Raw genomic sequence first — 25,099 nt, 5'->3', positions numbered from 1 at the left:
ATATCAGATTTCTCTCAGCGGCTGCCATGTTCAGATACTGGGAACTGGGACTGGAGGTCTGGGAATTAAGGCAAGGTCTGAACAGGTGTGCTTGTAGTTAACACCATAAATGCGAAGAGGTTCTGATGGTTTCAGGTGCGTAATTCCAGGACTGCTGAGGGAAAATAGTGTTCAGATGGCCTGGGATGTGTGGGCTGGCGGTCACAGGGGACCAGAGAACCAATGATGGGTTGTAGGGTCTGATCACTGATAGACCAGGAGAAGCGTTCAACAAGCTGATGGCATTGTACAAATGTGGTATTCTTTTGGTCCCTAGCACAAGAATGGTTGTGTCCTCATGTTCGGCTTTTGAACATGACCTCAGTGACATGAGGAACTGCCACCATTTATCAACATTACATTACATTACAGGCTCTTATCTAGAGCGATTTACACAACCTTTTTATTTTAAAATTATGCTACACCGCAGCCCCAAAACACATATTGTGTAAATGATCAGGGCCTGATACAATGAGATTTAAATATGGGCTTCTCCCGTGAAAAACATTTTTTTGCGTCTGCAGAAAACAAGTCTTGTTGAAGTGAATTTCAAACTTGGCAACAGACGTGCAACTGGGCACCGGCTCAGAAAATACCTGCAATATAAAAATGTCAAGTCAACAGAGCATCAGAATAGCAAGTGGAAATGCGTGGGATAGCAAAAAAGGCATCAATCAAGGAACTTAAAATGGGTCTAGTATGTCTTGTACAGACTTTGCAATACCGATCTGCTACTCTTTAGACTGAAACAGGAACAATTACATTGTGCAGAGATATTATGCACTGGTATAATTATCTTTAAACTCAAAATGAACTGATTTCATTTTACAGTTTTCCTTTAACTTTGACTCAGTGTGGTAGAAAGTGTGAATTTCTTCCTTGTTATTTACACAACAGAATGAGTGATCGTGCAGTTATTTATCGCAGCGATGCCAATCCTGCAAACTCACATTAGTACTTTCATTTGATTCTGCCAATGAACTATGACTGTACGGTACACATTTTTTTCATGAGAGTGAAACCAAGTGAAGAGCAGCCAAATACTTATTAAAGGCTCAGTACATCTGACTGCTCCATTAGCATCTATTAGCGCCGCGGAAACCTCAGAATACTTCATGCAAAACGCATCATGTGACTGAGACATCTTTTTTAAACAGAACTCCCATTAATTTGCTGTAAGAGGCTCCTTGGACTGCGGAGGGAAATTAGGAGTGTAATTGCAAGCTGGTGCACCCTTCACACGATCACGCGAGAGCCAAAAACACCCCGACACGGAGCGACTGAGGGAGGCGACCTCAGCGGGAAGTCTTCAGGAACAGTCGGTTGGTAATTGTGAATCCTGTAGCCTTGAGCTACATTCTGGTGTATATTTGTATTCTGATTTCACAACTGCTCTCGGAGCATCATGGCCATAAATGTATATGTGAGTGTGTGAGTGTGTGTGTGTATATGGGCAGTGTGTGCCATATGTATACATGTGCGCCTGGAAGCGAGTGTGTGTGCGTGTGTGTGTGCGTGTGTGTTTGTGTGTGTGTGTGCGTGTGTGTTTGTGTATGTGTGTGACAGAGAGAGAGAACAGCAGATAAGCATGAAAACCTTACCCTGGACACCCTATTGGCCACCTCCCGGCCAACCATGAGTCCCTGGACGAAGGTCCTGGCTGCGATGAAGGCCCGGGTCACCTGAGCCTTCAGTTTGCGGGGCACGTCCCCGAAGGGCTTGAGCTGGTCGGTGTACTTGCTGATGCACTCCAGGTAGTCTTCGCTGAAGTGGTACTGCGAGTTGAGCAGCTGGAACATGCGCTCCAGCAGACGGGCCCAGAAGTCGTTGAGCATCTCCTCCAGGTTGACGTTGCCGCCCGTGTAGTAGCGCTTGAGCTCGGTGAAGAGGTCCTGGAAGACCTCCGAGTTCTGCATGTACAGCTTGCCGTACGTCCTCACAAACATGTCGTTCAGGGACTTCTCAGTGTTCTCCAGCAGCTCCAGGAAGAACTCTGCAGCAGGAGCAGAGAGAGTGGTGTTACAGTAAAGATGCACACACGCATGCGTGGACACACACACACAGACTGGAGTCAAAGAAAATATACTTAATTTCACATAAAAAAAATAAAAATAAAAAAAACATGTAGCCTATATGAAATCTTCAGGATAAGAAAAATGATTCTGAAAAAAAATAATATATGTGAATTATTATTATTATTATATTGTAATCTCAACAAGATATGTTTCCATTAGCGGGGTGTGTTCTTTTGTAAGGCAGTTGCTCTACCATATGGCAGTTAAATCACATCACATTGCTGAAATTAAACGGTGAATGTCAGATTTCTTCTGGGTCAGCGACTGGCCAGGACTTTGCAGTTCTTCCACTCACTTCTGGATTTCACAACATGGGCGTTTATGACCGGAGGGACGCGTAATTCTACACTGACCTGTCACTCCAAGTCCCTCTATATTTCAACTAAAGCACTTAGCAAGCAGGACGGTGTCTGGCTTTGTCCAGACGACTGGAGAGCTACAGCGAGGCTTCCTCATTTAATCCGTGTGGCCGCTATGATGAGCGGTAGAGATCGCTCCAGTGCCGTGAACTTGCTCGTACTTATCTCACTTACACACCGGTTAAAGGGCCAAGCTCGAGTGCGACCTGGAGATCTGCAGATAACTGTAAATAATTGAATAACCTAAACAAGGACCGCCCCCACGACCGTCATTAATAGTTCATGAAATGGCTCCCGCTGCTCGAGGAAACAAACAGGGCACGCTCGCACAACTGAGTGGCAGCGCAGTCACATCAATCTGTCACTGCTTAATGCATTGGAGCAGTTCCCTCAGTCTTACACCCTATTATGTGGGTGTATGTACGCAAAATGTATGTCCATCTCACCATCATAATAATTTCTGACACAACTGCGCATACACACGCATGCACGCACGCACGCACACACACACACACACAGATTCAGGCATGCACAAGTACATATTGTGGAATGTATGTGATGAATGAATACACATGTACACACAAACACACACAAATGTGCAAACACATTCTATTTTACAATAGGTATGGGACTAGTCACTGAGGCTAAAATACTCCACGGTGCATTGTGCATTATTTTTGACAACGACACTGCAATTTGTTAACAATATTTACACACATAAAAAAGTGGCCTTTTTGTTTGTCATCGTTGTTGTTTGCCTTCCCTCCATTTGCTCGCTCCAGTGGTTTTCTGTCTTTGCCAGCAGTCAACGCTGGGCTGTGAGCATTCAAACGAGGCACACTGCAAACAGCCAGCTTTCAGGACTGCCTTGTTAACTGGAATTTATGCCCCAGAGAGAACCCAAAACGAATAAACAGAAAGCATCATAAAAGTTGTCCCTCGTGCCCCACTGTCAAATCTGCATTTCCATTCTGCAAACAAACAAACACAGACACTCTGTGACAAGCCTTCTAATGAAGCTCAAAGGATTTCCCTTCTTCGGTGTTTGTTGAAGGTGGAACACCATTTGGTTTTGACAAGAAATGTAAAGAAGGATCTACAGGCACTTAATAAACTGTATCATTAAATATCCATTATCTTGCTCTCCAATACCACCCTGTGGAAAATTATTGGGCATACGCAACTGCATGGCTGGACCATAAGACATTAAAGGGAAATAAATTCCTTGGAGAACATTAGAAAGCTGTTCTTTTGTTACAGTCGTCATATCAGGCTAAAAGGAGGAGTTGTGTGAGCGTGCGTGTGTCACATGTTTGTACTAATCTAAGTGCTATGTTGCTTCATCCTTAGTTTCAAATGATGAAGAAAAATACCTCAAAGTGTATTCAAAGTACCATATCACGTGTGTTTACATATTTGTCTTTTGATCTACCATTCAACAACTTGCACTGAGGATGTTGTGATAAGAGTCCTATCACCTGCTTCTCATTCTGACAACAATAATGAAATGAGCAATAATGTGATCTTATCTCAGGAAAGTGAGGGTCGAGGATGGCTCACGAGCCTAAGGGCTGTGATGTCACCCGCCGATCCATCCAATCTGCCACATCCCCCATAATCACCACCCCCAAGCTTTACACTTGAAGCACACTGCTGGGGTTCACACCAAGCAGATATTGCTGATGGGTATCATGGTCACTGTCCTCTCCCACACCGCCTCCGCTGTTGCTATGTTATTCCACTAACACACTCTACCCAGTGTAAATTTCATTCATCCACAGACTAACTCCATGATCTTCCCAGAAATTGTTGGAGCTTTTTTCCCCTGCTAAGGACAACAAGTGCAATCATGAATAGCAAATTAATTAATATATGTGACCTTCAGTGTGGGAATGTTCCAACCCCAGTAATTAAAATAGGAAAGATATTCACTAGTGATGTTGGTAAAGCCCTTTACTGCTGACAGGGCTGTAAGTATAAGAGCACATGGAGCTAGGAAGTGGAGCATGACAACACTGACCTGCTCAGCTTCAGGATATGTGAATTATTACACCATTACTATTCTTACACAGTAAAATATTCAATGTTAAATCAACTTTTATTGATTGTACATTTTAATCTGATCGAGCACAAGTGATCCCTATTGGAGTGATAAAAACTGTAAGAGCTGAAGGAACACTGAAATATTTACTCAGTGTAGATGCAGGTTGGACTCTCTCTGAACTTGAAGTAGTTTAATATTTGTTTACGGATGTTTAATATTTGATATGCAAGCTTCAAACACCAAGAGAATAAAAAAGGTTGTTAAAAGTTGCACATGAAGGCTAACTCGGATCCCTGGTGAGTACACTGACCTGATGGCACAGGCCATTTATGAATTTCCATTTAGCAGTCTTTCATTTTTGATTTGTATCAAAGTCGTACTTTAGGAGTGATGCACAAGACTAGGAAACATATTAATTTTGTATGTGTGTGTGTGTGTGTTTTTGTGTGTGTGTGTGTGTACATGTAAGAATGTCCTCGTCAGACAGGAAATTTCAGCCGAGTTAAAGCTGATAAATGTAACTGATTAAAAAGCACACATTATCCTTTGTCTGATGAAACCTGCTATATAACAAAATAAGGACCATTACCCCCATGCTTTTTCTGCTAATCTGAGGCAATCTCTGGAACTATTCTCCTTCAAGGTGATTCCGCTACTTTTCTGAGACTATTGCTTCAGACTAATTACTTAATCCCTCTTCGGCCATCTATTTATATTACCTTGTATTTCAGCTGAAGGAAATTCAGAAGGGCCTTATTAAACTTAAAATGTTTCTTAAGTGCCCATTAGTGCCCTGCAGTGCCATGGAAATTAAAATGATATTAGGAGCCACGCTTTTCCAGGTCCAAAACACGGTTAGGTTTACAAACACGAAACACGGAGCTGGATCTCCCCTTCTGGAGCAAGCGGCAGTTGAACAGGTATACCAAATGTTCTCATTAGAGAGCGCAAGCCCCCCTCTTACCCGCCCTTGTTTCAGCCGAGACAGACGCTTACATACTTCATTAAGCAGTAAGATCCTTCAGGCATTCACTTGCAGCAACCTTGTTTTCGCTCCCTTTTCTTCCAATTTGGTTTGTTTTGATTTAAATCACAACAATAAGTAAGAACCAAAGTTTGATGTGGAGAGAGAGTCTCATCCAAACTCTCAATTATTTCTACCATCTACAGAGTACCCATCAGTGCCAAGTCTGGTCTAAAAAATACAGAGGGAATTTGATCTTTGTTCTGTCCATCATCTATCTTTCCCATATCTTTTCTACCCATTTGTCATCATAAAACAGCTTTAGAAAAAGTTCATTTCAGATATTTATTTTACAGAAAATCTGTGACCTTTGAACCACATTTTGTATAAAATGTATTGGACCAGCATTTAATGCAAGTGCAACATTCAGACCAAAGGATCCAACAAATCAGGTCTTTGTGGGATCACATTATTTATGTTGTCATACTATTTAATGCCTTTGATCAGGGTAAATTAAACTACATAAAAATAAAATAGCATTTTCGCCACAATTTCAAGCATGCATGTACAAGCATATAGTCTAGCCAATTTCAACCATGTTTTATTACATTTCCTGCCTTACACAGCATTATTTTTATGGATGCTGAACGAAAGATGCGATTCATTAAATCAAGACAAAACGCACTCGTCTTGCTGTGTTTACAGAAAAACATCAAGTTAATTTCTGTCTAAAAAGTACATTTCATCCTTGGGCTATTTCACATTTGAATAACTTTTGTGTTGATTGATGGTGCTACACTAAGCAGATTCAAAAATTATATTTTTTTATTATTTTATATTCATTTTGAAACCAAGGGCCCATTAAGGCTGAATGACATTATGCCAGACATTCCATTGCTTAGAAGAACGCAGCAACCCAAACTCAGCACAATGACGGATCTATACTTAGAGATTGTGGTTGCCAGATGTGCCAATGGGAAATAAATCAGAAAAACAGAACACAGGAATTGAAACTAAACACTCCGAGCCATAATGTATCAAATATGATGAAGACAGCGGAGTAATCAAAACTCAACAAAATGATGGATCCACTCTTTTAGATGGTGTCTGCCAAATGAGCCAGTGTGTACTGAACACCAAAAACAGAGACAGAGTAATCACAACTCAACACAGGGATTTAAACATGCCAGTATGCACTAAATGTGAAGAACAGGCAGAGTATTCAAAACTCAACAATGGATCCACTCTTAAAGGTGGCAGTTCTAGTACTACCAGTAAGTACTGAACAAGACTTAGCAATCCAAACTAACTTGCACATTTACTTACATTTGCTAAAAAGCTAAGTTGTTATTATCGTGTGTGATACTATTATATTTCTAATATTATATAATATAAAATGGGTGATCCCCACAGGATACTGTGATGGGTCATGAGAGGGGATTAGTTATCATTATATATCTATACCCACTATTCAAACTAGTATAGGTTCGTATTTTATGTTGTTTCAACTGTGTTAGGCTATATTTTAATGAGGTTGAGTCAGTCAAAAATGTATTTGCTCATTAAGTGGGTGATGAAAATTTGTGAATTTATAATTCATAAGCACTTAAGAGTAAATCTCCTTGGAATTAAACTGTCAAGTGATGCTCAAAAGACAACTCTATCAATCATAAAGCTACCCACATTTTGAGGTCAGAGCCCAGGTTGACATTGTCAAGAAAACAAAGTAGACTACCGGATCTTGTAGGTGGAGAACAGGGTGACCGTCCTCAGCAGTGATAATTAATTGAGCTTTGCAAACGTTAATTGAGTGCGGCAGAATAATTCCAGATGTCATTACCTGGGTGTCACATGCAATCATATCAACTGCCAATACCCGGCACAGTCACTCCCGGATTACAGTCTCTTCATGCGTCTATTGAAAGGTCGCATCAAGATTTTTATTTATTTATTGATTTATTTATTTAAAGAAAGACCAACAAAAACAAAAGAATGAATAACAGTTTTGTTTTATTTTATATTTGAATAGTGATTTTACATGATTACAAGAACCGAAATGCTTCCAAGGTTTCGAAGCAAATCCACAATTCTGAAACAGGAGAAAAAAATCATCCCCTTTTTTATGCATAAGAAAGTGACTGAAAGAGCAAACAAGGTTATCCTTTGAGGCACCCACACTCATGGAACCGTATGAATACAAATCCAGGAGCACATCTCCAAACGCATTAATGGCTGTGCATAGAGTCTCTTTAGTGGAGAAGGAGTTGAGGACCAATAGCGAGACTACAAATCAGTGCATAAGAGGAGTAGAGGAGAGGTAGTACTTGCTGGGACAGATGAATCACTGAAAGGCAGAAACCAAGAGCAATCGATCTTCCTAAACAATAAAGGCCCAAGGCACTGCTGTAATTCTAATGGCTCCATAAATGTCTTTGTTAAGACCTTTGTGTGTGTGTGTTGGGGGGGGGGGGGCGGTGTCCGTGAGATCACGCAGCTGCTTGAGAACGGCCTGTTTGTAAATGAGCTAGCCTCAGTTGCCGATTTCTCTGTGTTGGAAATGGGTATCCGCCAGGCAGACTGAAAGACCTACTGTAGGTTTATGTCAGTCGGAATAGGCAAAACGGACTTTGGGGGCTGAAAGCCCTGCTCCCGTTTGCTGGGATTATGCTGTAATTCCAACGTAAGACCAAGATCATGCCCCATTAAGGATCACAGTCCTAAAAAGAAGGTTTTTTAATGTAACACCGCCCCCCCATCCTTTCTGTAATGCTCATTTGAGAGCAATGGCATTGTGTCACATCATTCTACTGTCCTGTACACTGTCAGAAATAAAGGCACAGTGGAGGCACATTTTTGTTCTTTATGGAACAAATTTCCCAAATATACCCTGAAAGTACAATAATGCTTACAGAATCCTTACCTTTCACAAAATCGTACAAATGAATCATTGAATCATATATTGCTAGCTAGGGGTACAATTTGTATGTACCTGTAGGGTATCACCACAGAAACAAGCGTTTGTACATTTAAAGGCACTTTCTCATACCTTTTTTTCTGAGGGATTATGACCTCTTCTGTCCCCAGTTGTATTTTGTCTGGACTTAAAGGCCAAAAGAACTGGGGTCTCTCTCTCTCTCTCTCTCTCTCTCAGTGACTCACCAGGTTTGCCCTGTCCTCAGCTGTATTCCCAGCCTTTTGAGAAGGAGCTGAGGCGACAGCACCTTTCCTCGGACGGAGACGGACCATAAGTACTCTGCCGCTAAATGATGCCGGAACATTCCACCCCCTTACTCACCGACGCCATGCCCATCAGGGGAGCGAGCCCTGCTGCTTATGGACCGCACGCGGCACCTACGGCTTCCAGAAACCACACTGCGCATGAGGATGACTCACAGGCCCACATTCAACCTTTTGATCAATGAACTCATTTTATATTAACAATACGAGTGGGGGGTATCAGTACAGACCCCTGGTCGGCTGAGAGAAGGGTGAACCTGGGTTGTATCCAGATAACAGGTTATATTAATAATGAATTAATAATTACTACTAATATAAAAAAATCCAAAATAATCAAATCATATAACCTGTATAAGACAATAATAATGCAGTGTGCATGCAGAGTTATTCCAAAATATATCACAAATTGCTTTTTATTCCTAATCTGAACATATGTCAGATAGAATTTTAATAAGCGTGGCGAGCAGGAAATGCAATCAAATGGGTCATCATTGACTAAGACAGGCTGTGGGGACCTCTAGCATATGGGAAGATCTGGGAAAGGTTTGATTCTCAAAATAAAACTCCATAAAGGCATTAGCATTTACAGGCTACATTCCGCCAGTTACAATCACACCTTCCTGAATGCTAATCGTGTAAGCCTAATTCATATAGCATGGCACATTCTCTACCACATCAATCACACTGCCAATGTCCAAAAAAGTGATACAAAAGCTGGACACATTTCATTTTCAAAATGTGTGCTCCACAAATACTGCCTCTCTTTGTGAATTAGATAGTATGAATAAGCATTATGTTGTATCAGTTTATGTTTTTTATACTTCATAAGATCTATAACAGCTTCCAAACATTTCCTGTAGCCAGCTAATTTCCCGTTTTCCTCATTCCTCTTGCTTTTATAATTTCATCCCACTCCAGCTGAACTCTTCTGGCTCAGAAATATTTGCAGGTGTCCTCGCATTGCACATCTGAGATCTCCCCACAGATTTTCAATAATATTCAAGTCTGGGGACTGTGACGGTCATTCCCAAACCTTCATCTCTCTTTCTTACAAGTACTTCTTGGCTGATTTTGAGGTACGCTCTGGATCATTGACTAACTGAAGGTTCTATTTGCAGATAAGTTTGAGAAAATCCCTTGCATGTAACTGCATCTATATAGAACGATAGTTGCATTCAGTTGTATACAGTGTGTGTATGTGTACGTGTGTACACACGTGATATTATGTCCAAACACGTATGTGTGTATGTGTGTGCCTTATGAGACAACAAACACATAAAAATTCTCGCCATTTGTTGCGGGCTTATTAAAATGCATTAGGAGTGTTACTGGCACATCTATAACGTCAGTGAAGCCGAGCGGTGGAACTTCATATCCCACGAGCTTTAATTACATTAAAGTTGCACTGCAGGCCTTTACATTCAACAGCAGTGTGATACTTCTAAAGGCAGGCCGATGGAAAAACCCTGTCAATCCTTTATCTTTCTTCTCTTTTTTTTTGTTCCCAGGGTGTCTGGGACAAACGAGAACAAAATTCAACCAACAACGAAATATCAGCATTAGCATTCAGCACTCTGCCCAAGAAGGAAGAATAAACAAGAAGAATAAATAAATAAATAGACGCAGAGCTCCGCATTGTGGTTTTACCTTTAAACCCTTTCAGTAATTACTAAACTGACCATTTAGTGTAGATTTTTTGTTGTTGTGACAAACTATTTTGGACCAGATTTAAACAAATCAACTCAAGAGCATGGATTAATCTCATCTAATTTTAGAAATACAGCATAATGTTTTTTTCTACAATAGTTTAAACAAAGGTTTGCATTTGGACATTTCTAATGAACTTTTGCAAATGGTTCAATTTACTTCCAGCAAGATATTTTGTCAATGATATACCTGTACCGGGATCCATACAAGTCAGTTTGTTGATTTGTTGATGCAGAACATTACACAGGTAACGCCATATACGTAGATAATTTATCTCCAAACATTTTCCTATTGCAATAACTTCCATTTTGTAAACCTCCTTTATTCTTTATGTGATGACTCTGAACACTGAGGTTTTCATTTCATCCCTATAATGAACTTGTCAGAAATAAAACTGGGTCTTGAGGGTCTTGTCTTTGCAGTATTATATAAAAATGAATCATAAATCACTTTAGTAATTACCGGTCCAAGAACATTGACTTTCTTCATTCATTTCAATGCTATACAGAAATGAGGAAAGAAAGTTGTGTAAGGTTGTATAACGCTTATTAATATGCAGCACCATGGGGCTAAAAAGAATCCTTCTGGCACCAGAAGTGAGAATGAATGCTTTAGCTGGAATAAAGCAACTTGTGCTCTGTATGGAATACTGTAACCCAGTAACACTTTAATGGCCCATTCTACTGTTAGCAGCTGAGATATTCTCAACAATGTGTGGCCTACCACTGTTTGTTTCCCTCCTTACATAATTACTTACATAACATACATGGCCATATACCCAAACTATTAAAGGCAAAACTGGAAAAGTACTTGATTATTTCATAGCTTTATTCCTAAACTATTGTATGAACAAAATGCAATATTCCTCTATACATGACAATATTTTTAGCCTTCTCTTGTTGATTATGTTTTTTATTAATTGTACTACAATAATTGGGATTGTGATGTTTGTGACACTTGAAAAGGAGTTTTCAAACAGGTTCTTTGCAAAGTCCAAGCTTTTTTAAATGGCTCCTGCACTGCTATTTTCAAGCCACAACTATTCCTGTTTCTCAGATTTTTCAGCCTTAACTAACTTTAATGTTTTCTTTCTTGAATACGAAACTTAATTCTGCTTTGATTGCATATTCCCTTAAACTGGTTAAGCACATCTGATTGAATCTATGGAATTGTTTAGAACTATAATACAATTGTTGTAATACCAGAAATATGATCAATCAATCCTCAAAGAAATTCTCATATAGTTTAATCTCTTTCAGTTGACTGACATGTGAATGAATGAATTAATCAATCAATATGAGTTTTACAATGAAATTATCAGAAAATGTTAAACAAACTTTTTTCTAGGGGGAATTGGAAAACAAATGAAACCAGATTTGGCCGGGGAAAACCCTGAAATGTATTTCCTGACCCCAGAAAAGACGGCAAACAGAAAATACCTGGAAAATACAGCAAAATATTGCTGTAAGAATCACAAATGTTAATGCTGTTCTGATACATTATTTGGCGCCATGTAAATGCATAGTTTATGAATTAATACCCCTGATTTATCCATCATTGTTTAGCTCTGTGTTCTGTCTGGCACAATCAAAATGCTTGGTTTGCCGTTTTATTTGTATAGTTATATTTTTATCACAATTATAATAATGCATGTTTGCTCCAATTCAAACAACTCAAATACTGATTCCCTTATCTCATTGGATATTCTGTGTATCCTGAAGATTAGCACTGCTGGACATTTAAGATAATGGAAAATACAGTATATGCTATTACTACAAGTGATAATAATAATCATAAAAGACAACATGCATACACCAACAAATGTCCACTTAATATCTGTGTGAAGATCAAACATCACAAAAATATGACATTATTAGTGAAACACATTATCCTTTCAACTATGCACAATCCAGTCAACTCGTCTAGTGATAACTGAGTGTGTTAAATTGGCATGTGTATATAAATCAATTTATTTAATGCACTCATTATAGCTATTAAACTAACTTCAGGTTGCATTCACCTCCGTAGAACACAAGCTCTCAGACATCAATTGTCTGTTATGCAGGACATTCAAACCACAGAAAATTAATATTGCTCATAATGGGAACGTTTGATACCATAATTCCCTGCTCAATCAGAGATAGCGTAATTACAGTGAACAATTAATAGTAATATCAGAGGTGACCTTCTTCTTTTTTTTTTTTACAAAAATACCAGACTGAATCTAATTGGGTTTTTTTTTTTAGTACATATTCCCATCAAGGCACCTGAAGTGGATCACACTCTACAAACTAGTAATTAGGGGCAGTGTTAGAAATGGCTAATTAAGAGTGTCGCTCAATTAAGGGTTCAATCAACTGAAGTAATTAAAGAGTTCTGTTGGACTGACAGGCAGGGAGAGAGAGAGAGAGAGAGAGAGAGAGAGAGAGAGAGAGAGAGGAGATAGATAGAGAGAGAGAGAGAGAGAGAGAGAGCAGAAAAAAATGATCAAGGGACTCTGGCTGCATATCCGCGATCCTCACGGAGCGTGGATAATTATTTTCTGCTTGCGGGTGTTGGTGCGGTCTTTGCCTTTCGTGGAATGGCGGTTTGGTGTGAAGCTGCTGCTGTGGTCCCCTGAGGGGGCGGGGTCTCCCTTGCTCACCCATGCGTGTGGCTCTCTCACCAACAGGAGCCTTTTTTTAAAGATAAAAATGGAGTGGAAATTCTCAAACCCACTGCTGGCTTAGTCCATTAGCTGCCTCAAACACAAGATGGATTTTGGAGAGGAGATGGATTGGGAGGGCGGGTGGGTGGGGATGATGCACTATGAGAGAGAAAAGGCTCATCAAGCCTTCTTCTGCTCCTTTTCATCTGAATTCAGAGTAAGTGGGCTCAGATTTAGTAGACTATAATAATAATAATAATAATAATAATAATAATAATAATATTTATTTTTATACAGTGGCATTTAGTCTCACACAGTGCCTCACAAAGGACATTTTCCAGAGTGAATCTAGGCCTGCACCCCTCTAACAGGGCTTAGAAAACCTCTGCAGGTACACAAGTGTGTGAACTGCATCACATCTGAGGTGAGAAGGTGACTCTTGTACTGATAGCTATTTCAAAAACTGTACTTAAGCGGCAGGTGTGCCATCGAGCAAAGTTGCAGGTTGGTGTGGGGGCATACTCATATCTATTTCAGACAAAAATAGTACGTTTTTATGTGCCCTTAAGAGCAGGGACACTTGACCCATGTCATACTGTAAAGACTTTGCAGCTAACGCTGTTTTTGAAATGGTCAAGCTCGCTCCTGGTGGGTGGATGGCACATACACGCACCAATGCATCAGCTCCTGCATCACCCTTTGAGCACAAATAAGTAAAGAAATTAGTATGGTAAGTTAAATAGAATAAGTAAATAAAATAAGTAAGTAAGTAAATAAATAAATAAATAAATAAAGGTCCCTAGTTTGACACACTAGAAGGACATTTTAAAGCCCAACTATGCCTAAAATAGTAACGTCATGACAGTGTAACATTTGTACTTTGCAATGGGCTTCAATGGGGAATCTTGCTTCTAGGTATCATTTTTTATTAGAATTGCAGTACCTTGCTTAACAACTGGAGAGCTTCAAACGTTCTGCTGATCCCCAGAGCCTTGTTATGAGTTCACCCCCTTAAGGAACTGCTCCCCCCTTCCTTCCTTCCTTCCTTCCTTCCTCTGGATGACACGTTAAACAGAGGCGACGGCTCGCTGGGGTCATTGCAGATCCCGCAGCACTTCAACAGCAGGGGACTCCGGATCATCGCCACACACAAACACACAAAGATCACGGCCACACAGACTCTGGATGCCTCCACCCCACCAGACTTCCAAGCTGATGGTGGTAAAGAGACATTAGTCCTCTGCTGATCCCTGCTGAAATAAATAACAGTAACACCGACAATAACGCATCAAAATATAAACCATCTCAATCATACTATTAAAGATGAAACTGCTTGAATCAGACTTTCCTCAGGAAACGTGTAATAGAGGACAGAGAGATGGTGTAGCATGTACATTTAGCTGTCTCTCAAGTTACCACCACTTCAACAGCCACTTGTGAAGATGAATGGTCGACATCAAATGCTGAAACTAAACTGAAAATTAACCTAAATATAGACATGGCAAAATGATGAAAAATAGATATTTAAGAATTTCGCAACTAAATTTGCAGTACAACCAGTTCTACTGCCAATTAAAAATGTTATGTTTTCAATGCAAATTTAGTTCCAATTTTTTGACCAAGGCACTGGCCTCAGAACTGGAGTTGTGTCCCCTGGCGCTGCACCGTGGCTGCCCACTGCTCGTAAGTAACTAGGATGGGTCAAATGCAGAGGACAAATTACCCCACGGGGTTCAATAAAAGTATATCTTATCTCTCATTCTACAACCAAATGTGAACTTAAATGTTTTCAGCAAGCAATTTGTTTTTAATCAAGTCTTTGGGTTGACTGCCTACCCACAGGTTTCTGGGCAACCATCTTGTCCAGTGAGGCTCCAAGATTGGCAACCACTGTTTAAAATAATTGTTGGGCCCTGCCCCTCCCATACAGATTCAAACACCATGCCCCATCCCTTGCAGATCGTGAACATTAAAGAAAAAGCTAAACCAACTGGAGGCAAGTGAATTCTACAAAAGGGCCAGGTTAGCAAATTAATCCTGCAGGAAATGCATTCTGGGAAGGATGTACTGCAGACCCACAATTCCCAGGTCCAGCATGGGACAAATTAAATGTGAAGTCCTCTGGCAAATCCATTTCCCCTCCAGTAAGCTCTACAGGGAGCCGGCTGTACCCCCTCTGCAGCTCACTCGATCGCGTGCGGCCGAAAGCCCTCACGCAATCACAGCTCCATGGCAACCTAATATTGCAGGTTTACTCTGAAATTTCACTCCCACTTTTGTCTCTGCTCCCCTTGTCTGAGAATTAATACCTGAGAAAAAAAAGAAAAAGGAAAAAAAAGAACAAAAAAAGATGACAGCAGCATGTGTATATCTCTTGGCAATTACGCAGATCTTTTTGTTTTTTTGTTGTCTTTCACGCCAGCTTGTTCAGAGTGCCGGAGAGAGCCCGCCGCCACCCTACAGCGTGATCGTTCTCCCCTCGGGTTTCTAATAGGTTCTGGAAGAGCTGCCAGCCTCGCTGTGCGCTGTCCATATCATTCCCTGATGAGGGCAGGCTCATTGTAGGACGGGCTCAAAATAAGTCAACACAAAAAAACGAAAAATAAACGCGGACGCTGGGGGGGAATCGGCCATGGCGAGATTAGTAAGTGAACTCCTCCTTTCTTCTAAACTCATTAGTGATGTAACAATTTGTCCGAGGGGCAGCGAGAAACGGTATTGGCAGCGCATGACTGCTTTATTCAAAATGAGCTTTTAATTCTTCACAGTGTGGCTTTTCACACACAAAAAATAATCAACAGCCAATAAATCTCAAATTGGACAAGATGCACATTACAGGGGAGCTTTTATGAGTTGGAGCACACCAGCTTTTTACCAATAATCTAATGTATTGATGTCATAATTACTATAATTATAGTCTGTAGGATTTATGCTGAACACAATAGTCGCTTTGAATTTGATCAGCCACTGAGGGAAACACAATTAGTTACACGGCATACATTATTGCTATAGGAAAAAATGGTTGCCACACGTGATTTTTACGTTATGCTATTAATTCCTCATTGTTAATGTTGTAAATAAAACAATAACGCTGGAAGACCTTAGCTTCTCACTCCAATCCCTATTATAAACACACTAATTGACCAACTTCCTCGATTTGCATAATACCCCACTTTCTGTTTCATGTGCAGTTTCAAGCAGACTGATAAAAAAAGTTTAAATTAAATAATTTCTATTTGTATTCATGGCTGCACTCCATTCAGTTGCAGATTCAGTTTATTTCAGTCTACGAGAGGGCCCAGTCATCCATTCAAGATGGGGGTGGTGGTGGGGATGGGGGGTGGGTGAACAGGAGTTACAATCTGAAATTTTATTTATTTCATAAAATGAATGTTGCTCAATTAGTAAATTAATTGCTAATTACATTTAGCACCCTACAAAACGGTTAACTATTCACCAAGCGGTTGCCAGCCCATGGGGTGGTCAAGTTGTCTCACCCCCGATGTGTAGCCCCCACCTGGATGATGTGAAGGAGCCATTTAACTTCAGGATGCTCACTACACATCAGCTGAGGTGGAGAAGGAGGAAGCTATTAAAACCAATTAGACAGGGGTTTCATTAGATGGCCAGACTGATACAGCCAGATTAAGGATGAGGCCAAGACACTGTTAGAAGAATCAAAGCTTTCTGTAATAAATGGCCTAGTTTAGTTTCAGGGGCTGCGGTGTCAAGCACACACTTCATCAAATAATAAGCTGTACATCTTCAACTAGCATGCGGAGGCTCATTGAGACTGTCTGTCCATACGTGTCATCTGCGCACTGAACCGAACAGAACCGGTGACTTCTTCACTCCAATCTGTGCACAGATGGGGACGGGGGTCAGTGGCTTGCACCCCCCGAGCATGGTGCATTATGGGCCTGCTATGCATCGAAAGGGTTCGCTGCAGGAGGCTGGGCGTGGCCCCCAGCACCCAAACTGAACATGTCATAATGAGACAACAGGGCAATGTGTCACAGTAACATAGGCTACTTTTATTTAAATTTCAGGTGATCAAAAAGAGTTCAAACATTGTTCCTTTGAGAAATGACACATAACATTATCAGCAAGCCGTCCGGTGCATAAACCGGCAAAAATAAGGTAAAACTCAGCAAGATAGCTAGTCAGTATCTAACATTACAAAGCGATAAATGTTGTTGTTACAATCAACATAGGTTAAATTATATTCAAGACTGAGATTGCTTGCCACCTAGCTAGCTACATTTATAATTATGTTTTATGTTGCTTATCTCATTTTAAATGTCCTCTGCAGTGTCCCAGGATTCTAAATCAGAACTGCAGTATCGCCACACTTGCTTCCAAGGGGAAGTAGCTGCATTGCCAACACTGATCACACTGACTGACAGCCTAAACATCTCTGAAAAGTCAAATGGTAGTTCCCACCGGCTAATTGTTGCACAGATTTCAATCCTGGATTTTTGGACACTCAGTTGGGCGAACAGACGGAGAGGTCGACAGTCACCCAACACATCAGCCATTCTGCATGAGGAATTCCAACAACACCCAAACGGTGTCATAACAGCAGCGAAGCAGAGAGAGAAAAAGGTCTCGTTCTAAAAATGAGCGATGGCTTGTCATATTACACACCCTCAGCAATGGGCAGATCGTATGCTTGATCCATGCACTTGACTTTCTTCCTTTAAAGCTAATTTGTCTTTTTATTGATCTAGCTTGTTTTATATCAGGGTTTTATACTAAAAGTCTCTTATAGAGCACATTCCTGCCTGATTGCAAGTCGTATACTGTGAATCTGATTCTGCAGAGAGAAGAATAGGAGCGGTCGTATTAACCAGGGTCTTACAAGGCCAAAGCTTTGTTCTGCAGTTACTACATAAAAATAGATAGATAAATAAATAAATAAAAAGCACCAGACGGGTTACGTCATTCCATCCTGATAGTTAGTTTCATCCAAGCCTCTTTTAAAGGCAGTGACAAAAAAAAGACTGGCCCATTTCTCAGTCAAACTGCAAGAAATGTATGATTCATCCTCTTTGCAAATTCTCCATCCATTTCCCAAACGCAGATGCTTTCACCGTATCCATTAATGCACCTGGCGCTTGCTGATATGACTCGTCTGAAACACACGGCTAAAAGGTACATCTGAGGACTGAATGAGCAACCTTCTGGTCTGGATCCCTGCTAATTAACAGCTAAACCACACCACTGCCGTTAAGATGATTAGACATTTGTTTAATTACGGTGGAATAACCATAAAATCAGCATGCTACTTTATGCAGCGGCCTTGTTCGCAGAGGCATAATTAATATGCCCATTGTATTTTTAATGGTTTCTTTTTATATTAACAGATTGCAGGCAGGCTCTAATTTAAAGTTTAAACTTAAAAAAAAAAATTTTTTTTTAAATACCAGCACTTTCCAAAAACAAGCCCTGCCAAAATTACTGCTATCTGAATAGCTATTTAAGATTTCAATTGTGCCCACAGGTGAGAAACAACACATTTATGGAATCCATAAATGGCATATCAAACCAAATACACTTTTCAAACCAAATGCCAAAGAAAAAAAAAAAAAGGCTCACGCTTTCATAACCTCTCGGCAGGACTACTGTAATGCTTTACTACGGCTGCACTAATCTGACCTTTAATGTACAGGAGAAAGCTTCTAGGGTACTTACAAGGGCTCTTTCACGGAATCATATGTGTGCTCGAAAGTCACTAAACAGTTCTATAGTTAAATGCTGGAAGGGTGGATTAGAACCATAGAGCTGTCATGTGACCTGTGCTGACGGTGTCATGTGACCTGTGCTCAGGTTTTCTGTGCTGCGTCGGGTACAGTCAGTTCAGGATCACGTTTATGGGTGTGAATCCCCTGTCCTCTAATCTTTTATAACATTCTGCCATAGCATCGCACCCTGGGGCTTTTCCACATTAAACTCAGACCTCTACTTGCGCGATCCTTAACACTGCAATTATCTAGTTCCCAACCATTTTTTCTTCCCTGGGGCTTCTTCCTTCTCCGCCCCCCCACCACCTTGAATTCACAGACTGCTCCAGACCTGACCCTCTCCTGCTTCAAGCACATACCACGGCCAGGCGCAACTTTTCCCAATTTTACCGTTTTCGTTTTTCTATACTGTAAAGCATCTTTGTGATGGTGTCTCTGTAAAAAGCATGATACACATACAATTGAATTGAACTGTTTTGTGAAACACCCCCAGGTGTTTTGAGAAAATGTGAAATACAGACAAATATAGGGGTTTAAATGTAGGTTTAAGCATAATATTTGTTACCCGTACTGAAGCTCTACTGAATATATCAGAAAATATTCTTAGAAATTTTCTAAGCTTTTCATGATGGCAAGTCTTGCTTCAGCTCAATTACTCTGAGATGGCAAAGAACTTCTAACTGTGTGGGATCTGAGTAAAAGGGAAAAAACTGTTTTTGGTTCATTATTTTGTAGACAAGCAAGTTGCACTTTCAGCCAAATGCTTTCAATGTTTTCAATGTTTATTTGCATAAAATGAATAAATGTCACCAGTAGAACTGAATATCACAGAGTACATGACATGTTTCTGTTTGTTAATGTGACATTAAATACCCATATTCAAACACTATGATGACAGACAGACAATATCAAATATGTATTAATTTACTGATTTATTTGTAAAGGACACGCACAGAAAGCACGGAGAAGTGCAAATGCACTGCCAAAAGTAATTTCCAGCACTAGCCCCTTGCAGACCCTAGGCTAGATAATATAATATATCTTATAATATGTAATATAATAGATCTTATTTTTTGGAAAACCATGATTTTCATGGTGTTCAAATTTTAAATATTTGCAAGAAAAACCCTTGTCTATTTCATGTCGTACCATTACCAAGCTTACTAATCTGCATATTTCTTTACCAAAAAGAGTTTCTGAACAAAACATAATTGATTGAAAGTAATGATACACGTTTATTTGTATGGGATACTTAACACTGTAGGCAAAATTACTATATTTGTAAGCTTGAAATTTTCAAATGTGCTTCTGAATGTCATTTTGTTACCATTGAAAAGCCATATAATTATGATCATTATAATTATGTGTGTGTCTTTTCTCAGTTTCTCCCTCTCAAGTCTTAAGTTGCCTGGTCTGTTTGGCACAATCACGCAAACATACAAACAGGTAGGGAATAAACAGTGAACAATCAATTACCATTTTTTGTGTTTCCTACTCCAACACTGAATTGACCTTGGATTTTGTTACTTTGTTTTGTTTAAAGAGGGTTCTCTTCATGTAAATAGAGTTACAACGCACCCTCCCCCTGACAGATGCATCAGTTATGCACCAGAGCGATTACTAATAAAAGAGGGGGATGGATAATGTGTTTGAAACAGTGACAGTGTCATGGAGGATGTGCTCCAGGATGACGCCCGGAGCGTTCCGTGCTAATGATTTGCAGATGTTTTGCCTGCGATTGCTCACTATGTCTTCTGGCATGGCCACAGAGCCAGCCAAGCCGAGAGAGCGTATTGTCGTTCTTGAGATCGTTACATTGCAGTTGGTCTTCTCGTCCTCTGGAAGAGGAGAAAAAAATACCTTGTTTACAAGGTTTAAAAAAAGGAAATTAAAGAAACGATCCAGTGCTATCACCCTGAGTGGCAGGTGCAACCTTTATGTCACCATAGCTTAACCTTTTCAACTGTGAAAGATGCTAGGGATTATGGGAAATGTAACCAATAGCATGAAACCTTTCTAGAAAATTCAAAGGTGTAAGTGCTGTTTTTTTCAATTTATCCACAATGCACGTAGCCCTTAGCTCTGCGTAATGTATTTAAATCGGTGTGACTTCAGTCAGAAGGCCGTAATATCTCCAGGTTTTATGTGGTTTTTCAAAGTCAGTTTAGGCCTTGGGAAGGTGGATGGACTCCTTATCCAATCAGTGAGGGGAAACATGCCACGCATCTGCAGACGCTGTAGCCCTCAAGGACTGGAAATTCACTAATAATAACACTTTTATTCCTACACAAGAGCCCTAGTTTAGCAGTTCATATGATTTACCAAATATTCTTTGCATAAAAAGAAATATATGCTACTGTTAAATGTGTTCCTCAGAGTCACAGTTGAGTAGAGGCCAAGAGAGGGAAGTAAGGGATTTTTACAAAACACTGTTGCGGGACAATGCGATGACTATGAATATCACTCGAAGATGACAAACAGCCTTTCATTAAAAATAGAAAGATGATCTCTGCTCCTTTTACCCATTCACAAAGCAAGCATGCTTGAAACCTCTCTTGGGTATGGAAACAGAGGTGATGTTCATTTACGGTACTGTATGATATGATCAGAAGCCGTGCGCTGAATAGCTAACCAAGTAGAGCAGATGTGCGCGTTTGTGTCGTGCCACCCCTCTGGCAGATTCCAAGGCCAAGGATGGCCTCTGATCCGATTTAATCTGATCCATCCAGCTGTGACAAACCCACCTGCTCCCTCTTTCCCGCTTAAATTAGCACCACTGGTGTGCCCCTGTCACTATGCAGCATAGTCACTGTCTCCGGCTACTTATTAAAGGCATGTCTCGCCAATAGCACCCCCTGAACCCCTGTTCTATATCTACATTCCCAATAAAATAGTAAGCACTAATGTTCTGTTCGGTTCAGGGGGTGGAGGGAAACTAACTTTTTGGATTGACCTTTCACCCCCATAAATCCCAAAAACTAAAACCAATACACAAAAATAGAAATCTTTTCTTCGACCTCCTCAATGTGTAAATGTGTTACAGGTTACAGGAAGTGGTATTTAATTTGAAGAAACACTTAGCTTTTCATCTCATCTGGTGTGAAGTGCTCTCAGGTTTTACCCTTCAGTGCTTGAAAATGTGTCAATGTCTGCTCTCTTCTCACAATTTATTAACACTACAGTAGTGGAGACAGCCCAAAGAATTTCAATCAAAGAAAAGAAACTCCAAACAAACGGAGGACTAGGCACAACAAAATTAGCCATTAACAATGGCTTGCGATATTTTAATTGATAGTTTGCAGGTTGTTTTAATTTCCATAATTAATGTGTGAAATGAACCGTGTGATGTGCGCAAGAGCACACAAATTCTCACATTTTGTGAATTTTTTGCTTCAAATACTTCTCTCAGTCTGCTTCCTCCTTGTGTAAGTTAGTGAACCCCAATTAACACAGGAAGGGTGCAATAATTTGCAACTGCAAACATGCAGGTCACACGGCAGTGACACAGTGGGCCATTTGCAGCAGCAGTAGCAGTAATCCAATAAAACTGCACTGACAATGAAGTGAAATTTCAATCTCAAAAAAATCTCACTGGACTTCCTTCAGTGGGTGCTTCTTCCTCAGTCTTCTACACACACACTCCTATTAATTGTTCCAAATAGATAACAGAAGTGCAAGCGTTGCTAATGTAGCAACGTTACTGCAAATGATGGCAAACACTGAGTGAGCACAAGTGCCTCTAACAATCAGGAGGCACTCAGAATAGACAAAAAAAACAATCTGAAGTTATAATATTAGATAATGAGACTGCTCTTCTTCTGGTTGACCCTGGAGCGTTCCCATAGCAACATTTGCTCAAAAAAGGACTTGCCAGCGACTTTCCGCTCCAAGGAGCAAAAATGCTGACATGACTTGACGTGATGACTGTTCCAAATTCACACCCTTCATCAGGACTGTTTTATCCACAGTTACCATACTGTCGCAGGGGGGTATAACCCCAGGCCCTTCTGCAATTTCCTCACTGTATGAATAGAAAGCACACTTTGTAAATATATTCAATTTGATCTTATATAGTGTAAGTCACCCAAGATGAAGGGATCCATCCAGCAAATAAATGAGTGGGCATAAAAAATATACAATGATCTGCTTTTGTCCAATGTTAGTGTATGTTAAAGTCTTCAACCCAATACAAATTAAAATATTTAAAACGTAAAAATAAACACATTTCGGAATTTTTAAATGGAATAAAGAAACAAAATCATTACTGTCCACAAAAAAGTTAGTGACTAGGCTACTAGTACAATTGCAATGACATATGAAAAATAAAGCCTACATTCAACGAAATGGATGTAAGATAATATTATTTTGTAAGCGTTCACCTACTCTAAGCTGTGCTGGTTAACATGACTAACTTTAAGCGCTGGTTTTGTGTCCCCTCCAGGCCCTGGCAGAGCTGGCTGAGTGAGTGGTAACAGCGTAACACGCGCGTCCCCAGCCGAGACTAAGCTGCTTAATCAGTTAGCGTTTACACTCGACTGCGCACATTTTCGCCCAGATCCTCACTGCTCTCTCGCCACCGGCGAGGCTCAGCGCACGCAGCTCATCCCTCACATCCTCCGCTCTGCGAGACGAGCGCGGCCGTGTCGCGCAACGAGGCGTGCGCCACTGCGAGGACGAGGAGGTGGGCGACGCTCGGCCGCGGAGGCGACCCTCAGGAGCGCCCGCTGAACAACGCCTGCGGCTTTTCGACTTTGAAACAGATCCTACGTTTGCCTCAGAGAAGGAACACAGAGTCAGCATAAGTCAGGGACGGGAAATTCTGGTCCTGGAGGGCCGGTGTGTATGTGGGCTTTTGTTTACACCATTTACCCTGGCTAAATGAGCTAACTGGCTGTATACAACAAAACTGGTTCACTCATAGATTAGATCACAGTAAAACGTTTTATATAAGGACACAAGAACAGTCTTCGGCTGTCATTCATCAATTTATCAAGAAATGTAGCTAAAATGTTAGATATCATTAAGGACCAAAAGTTGCCATGAAAACCAGAAACAGATACGGTCCTCATTGCCCACCCCTGATATAAACAAAGGTCATGTTTTGAGATGAGAAGTACAGATCAGTATTTACCTCAAAAGCCTGGAGTAATGATGTAATGCCATATGCAACTTTATCTGTACCTTACCTTTGAGTCTGAGCTTTCCAGACACTCCTTGTGTAAACTGACTATACTGCGAATATAGGCCTTAAGAAATACGTATTGCAATATATGTGTAAGTACAGAAACTACAGCTGCTTATAGATATACAAATAAAAAGTGCATTGCTGTGAAGCATATTTCTCATTTTTATTGTATACAGCACTATAACCCCATTTCTGTTGGGGGGTGGCAAGGCCCTCTGTCCTCCTCACAGAACAAAGCCAAGGGGGTCTGTGGTACTGTAATGCACTTTAATGCTGTAATAATGGAGTTCATAAACTGCACTCATAATGGCATCGTTAAATTACCTTGTGTACAGAAATATAATAGCGTTTATGGGTCGTTATGGCTGGCAGTGGAGTGTAATATTTGGGGAGCTGGGCGTGTAACTCAGAGGTCCCTGGGTCAGTTCTCAGGTGGGGCCCTGTTGCGGTGCCCTTGAGCGAGGTACTTAACCTGAATCACTCAGCAAACACCCAGCAGCATAAATGCTCAGTATGCGAAAATGTAAGCTGTGCAAGTCACCCTACATAAGAGCACCTTCTAAATGCTTGCAATGCAATGTCATGTCATTTTAAAGAATCACATACCAGCCACCAAAACTGCCTGGGGTATTTGTCTGGAGTTTGTCTGAGTGAGAACATCCTGTATGTGTCATGAGGTACATTCGGCCCGGTGTTGTGCTTTGAAAGCAGTTCTGTTTCTTTCCCCGCTGTCACTTCAAGCAGCTTGGCGAATGCCTCGCTGGATAAGTGAGGAGGGAGCGCGGACCGGTTTCTGTGGGGCGCGCGACCGCGAGGGTCCCTCAGGTTAACAGAGACGGTAATTCCACACGACTTCTGAGAGAAGGCAGTCAGTCGGGCTGCCTCGGAGATTCACGGTCGCCCGTTTGACGTGCGTCTGGGCGACTGTCTGGGTGGGCCTAACATGATCCGTCTGTGTTGTCACAGCGTGTCCAGGTATTTATAGCATCCTCCAAGATCTCAATGACAAGCAGGTTAGCCCAGCCGCTTGCTTGGGGTCAAAGAGGGGAGTGTTGTTATTTTCACACAGGTCGCCAGGACAACCGGCAGAAGCTTCTC

The 25,099-nt window shown here is 40.8% G+C and overlaps 1 protein-coding gene across 2 annotated transcripts in view; it reads right to left on the bottom strand.

Annotated features, from left to right (window-relative positions):
* LOC135241085 (glypican-6-like) overlaps positions 1-25,099 on the bottom strand; it is a 229,196-nt gene that overhangs the window by 111,193 nt on the left and 92,904 nt on the right. For both annotated transcript variants that reach the window (XM_064311215.1, XM_064311216.1), the window contains exon 3: positions 1,641-2,032. In XM_064311215.1, coding sequence (XP_064167285.1) covers positions 1,641-2,032 — 392 coding nt within the window. The remainder of the gene's footprint in view (positions 1-1,640; positions 2,033-25,099) is intronic.

This window comes from Anguilla rostrata, chromosome 15, assembly GCF_018555375.3.
Source record: "Anguilla rostrata isolate EN2019 chromosome 15, ASM1855537v3, whole genome shotgun sequence".
NCBI lineage: Eukaryota > Metazoa > Chordata > Actinopteri > Anguilliformes > Anguillidae > Anguilla > Anguilla rostrata.
The sequence above is the reverse complement of the archived record's forward strand: the minus strand, read 5'-3'. Positions and strand labels throughout refer to the sequence as shown.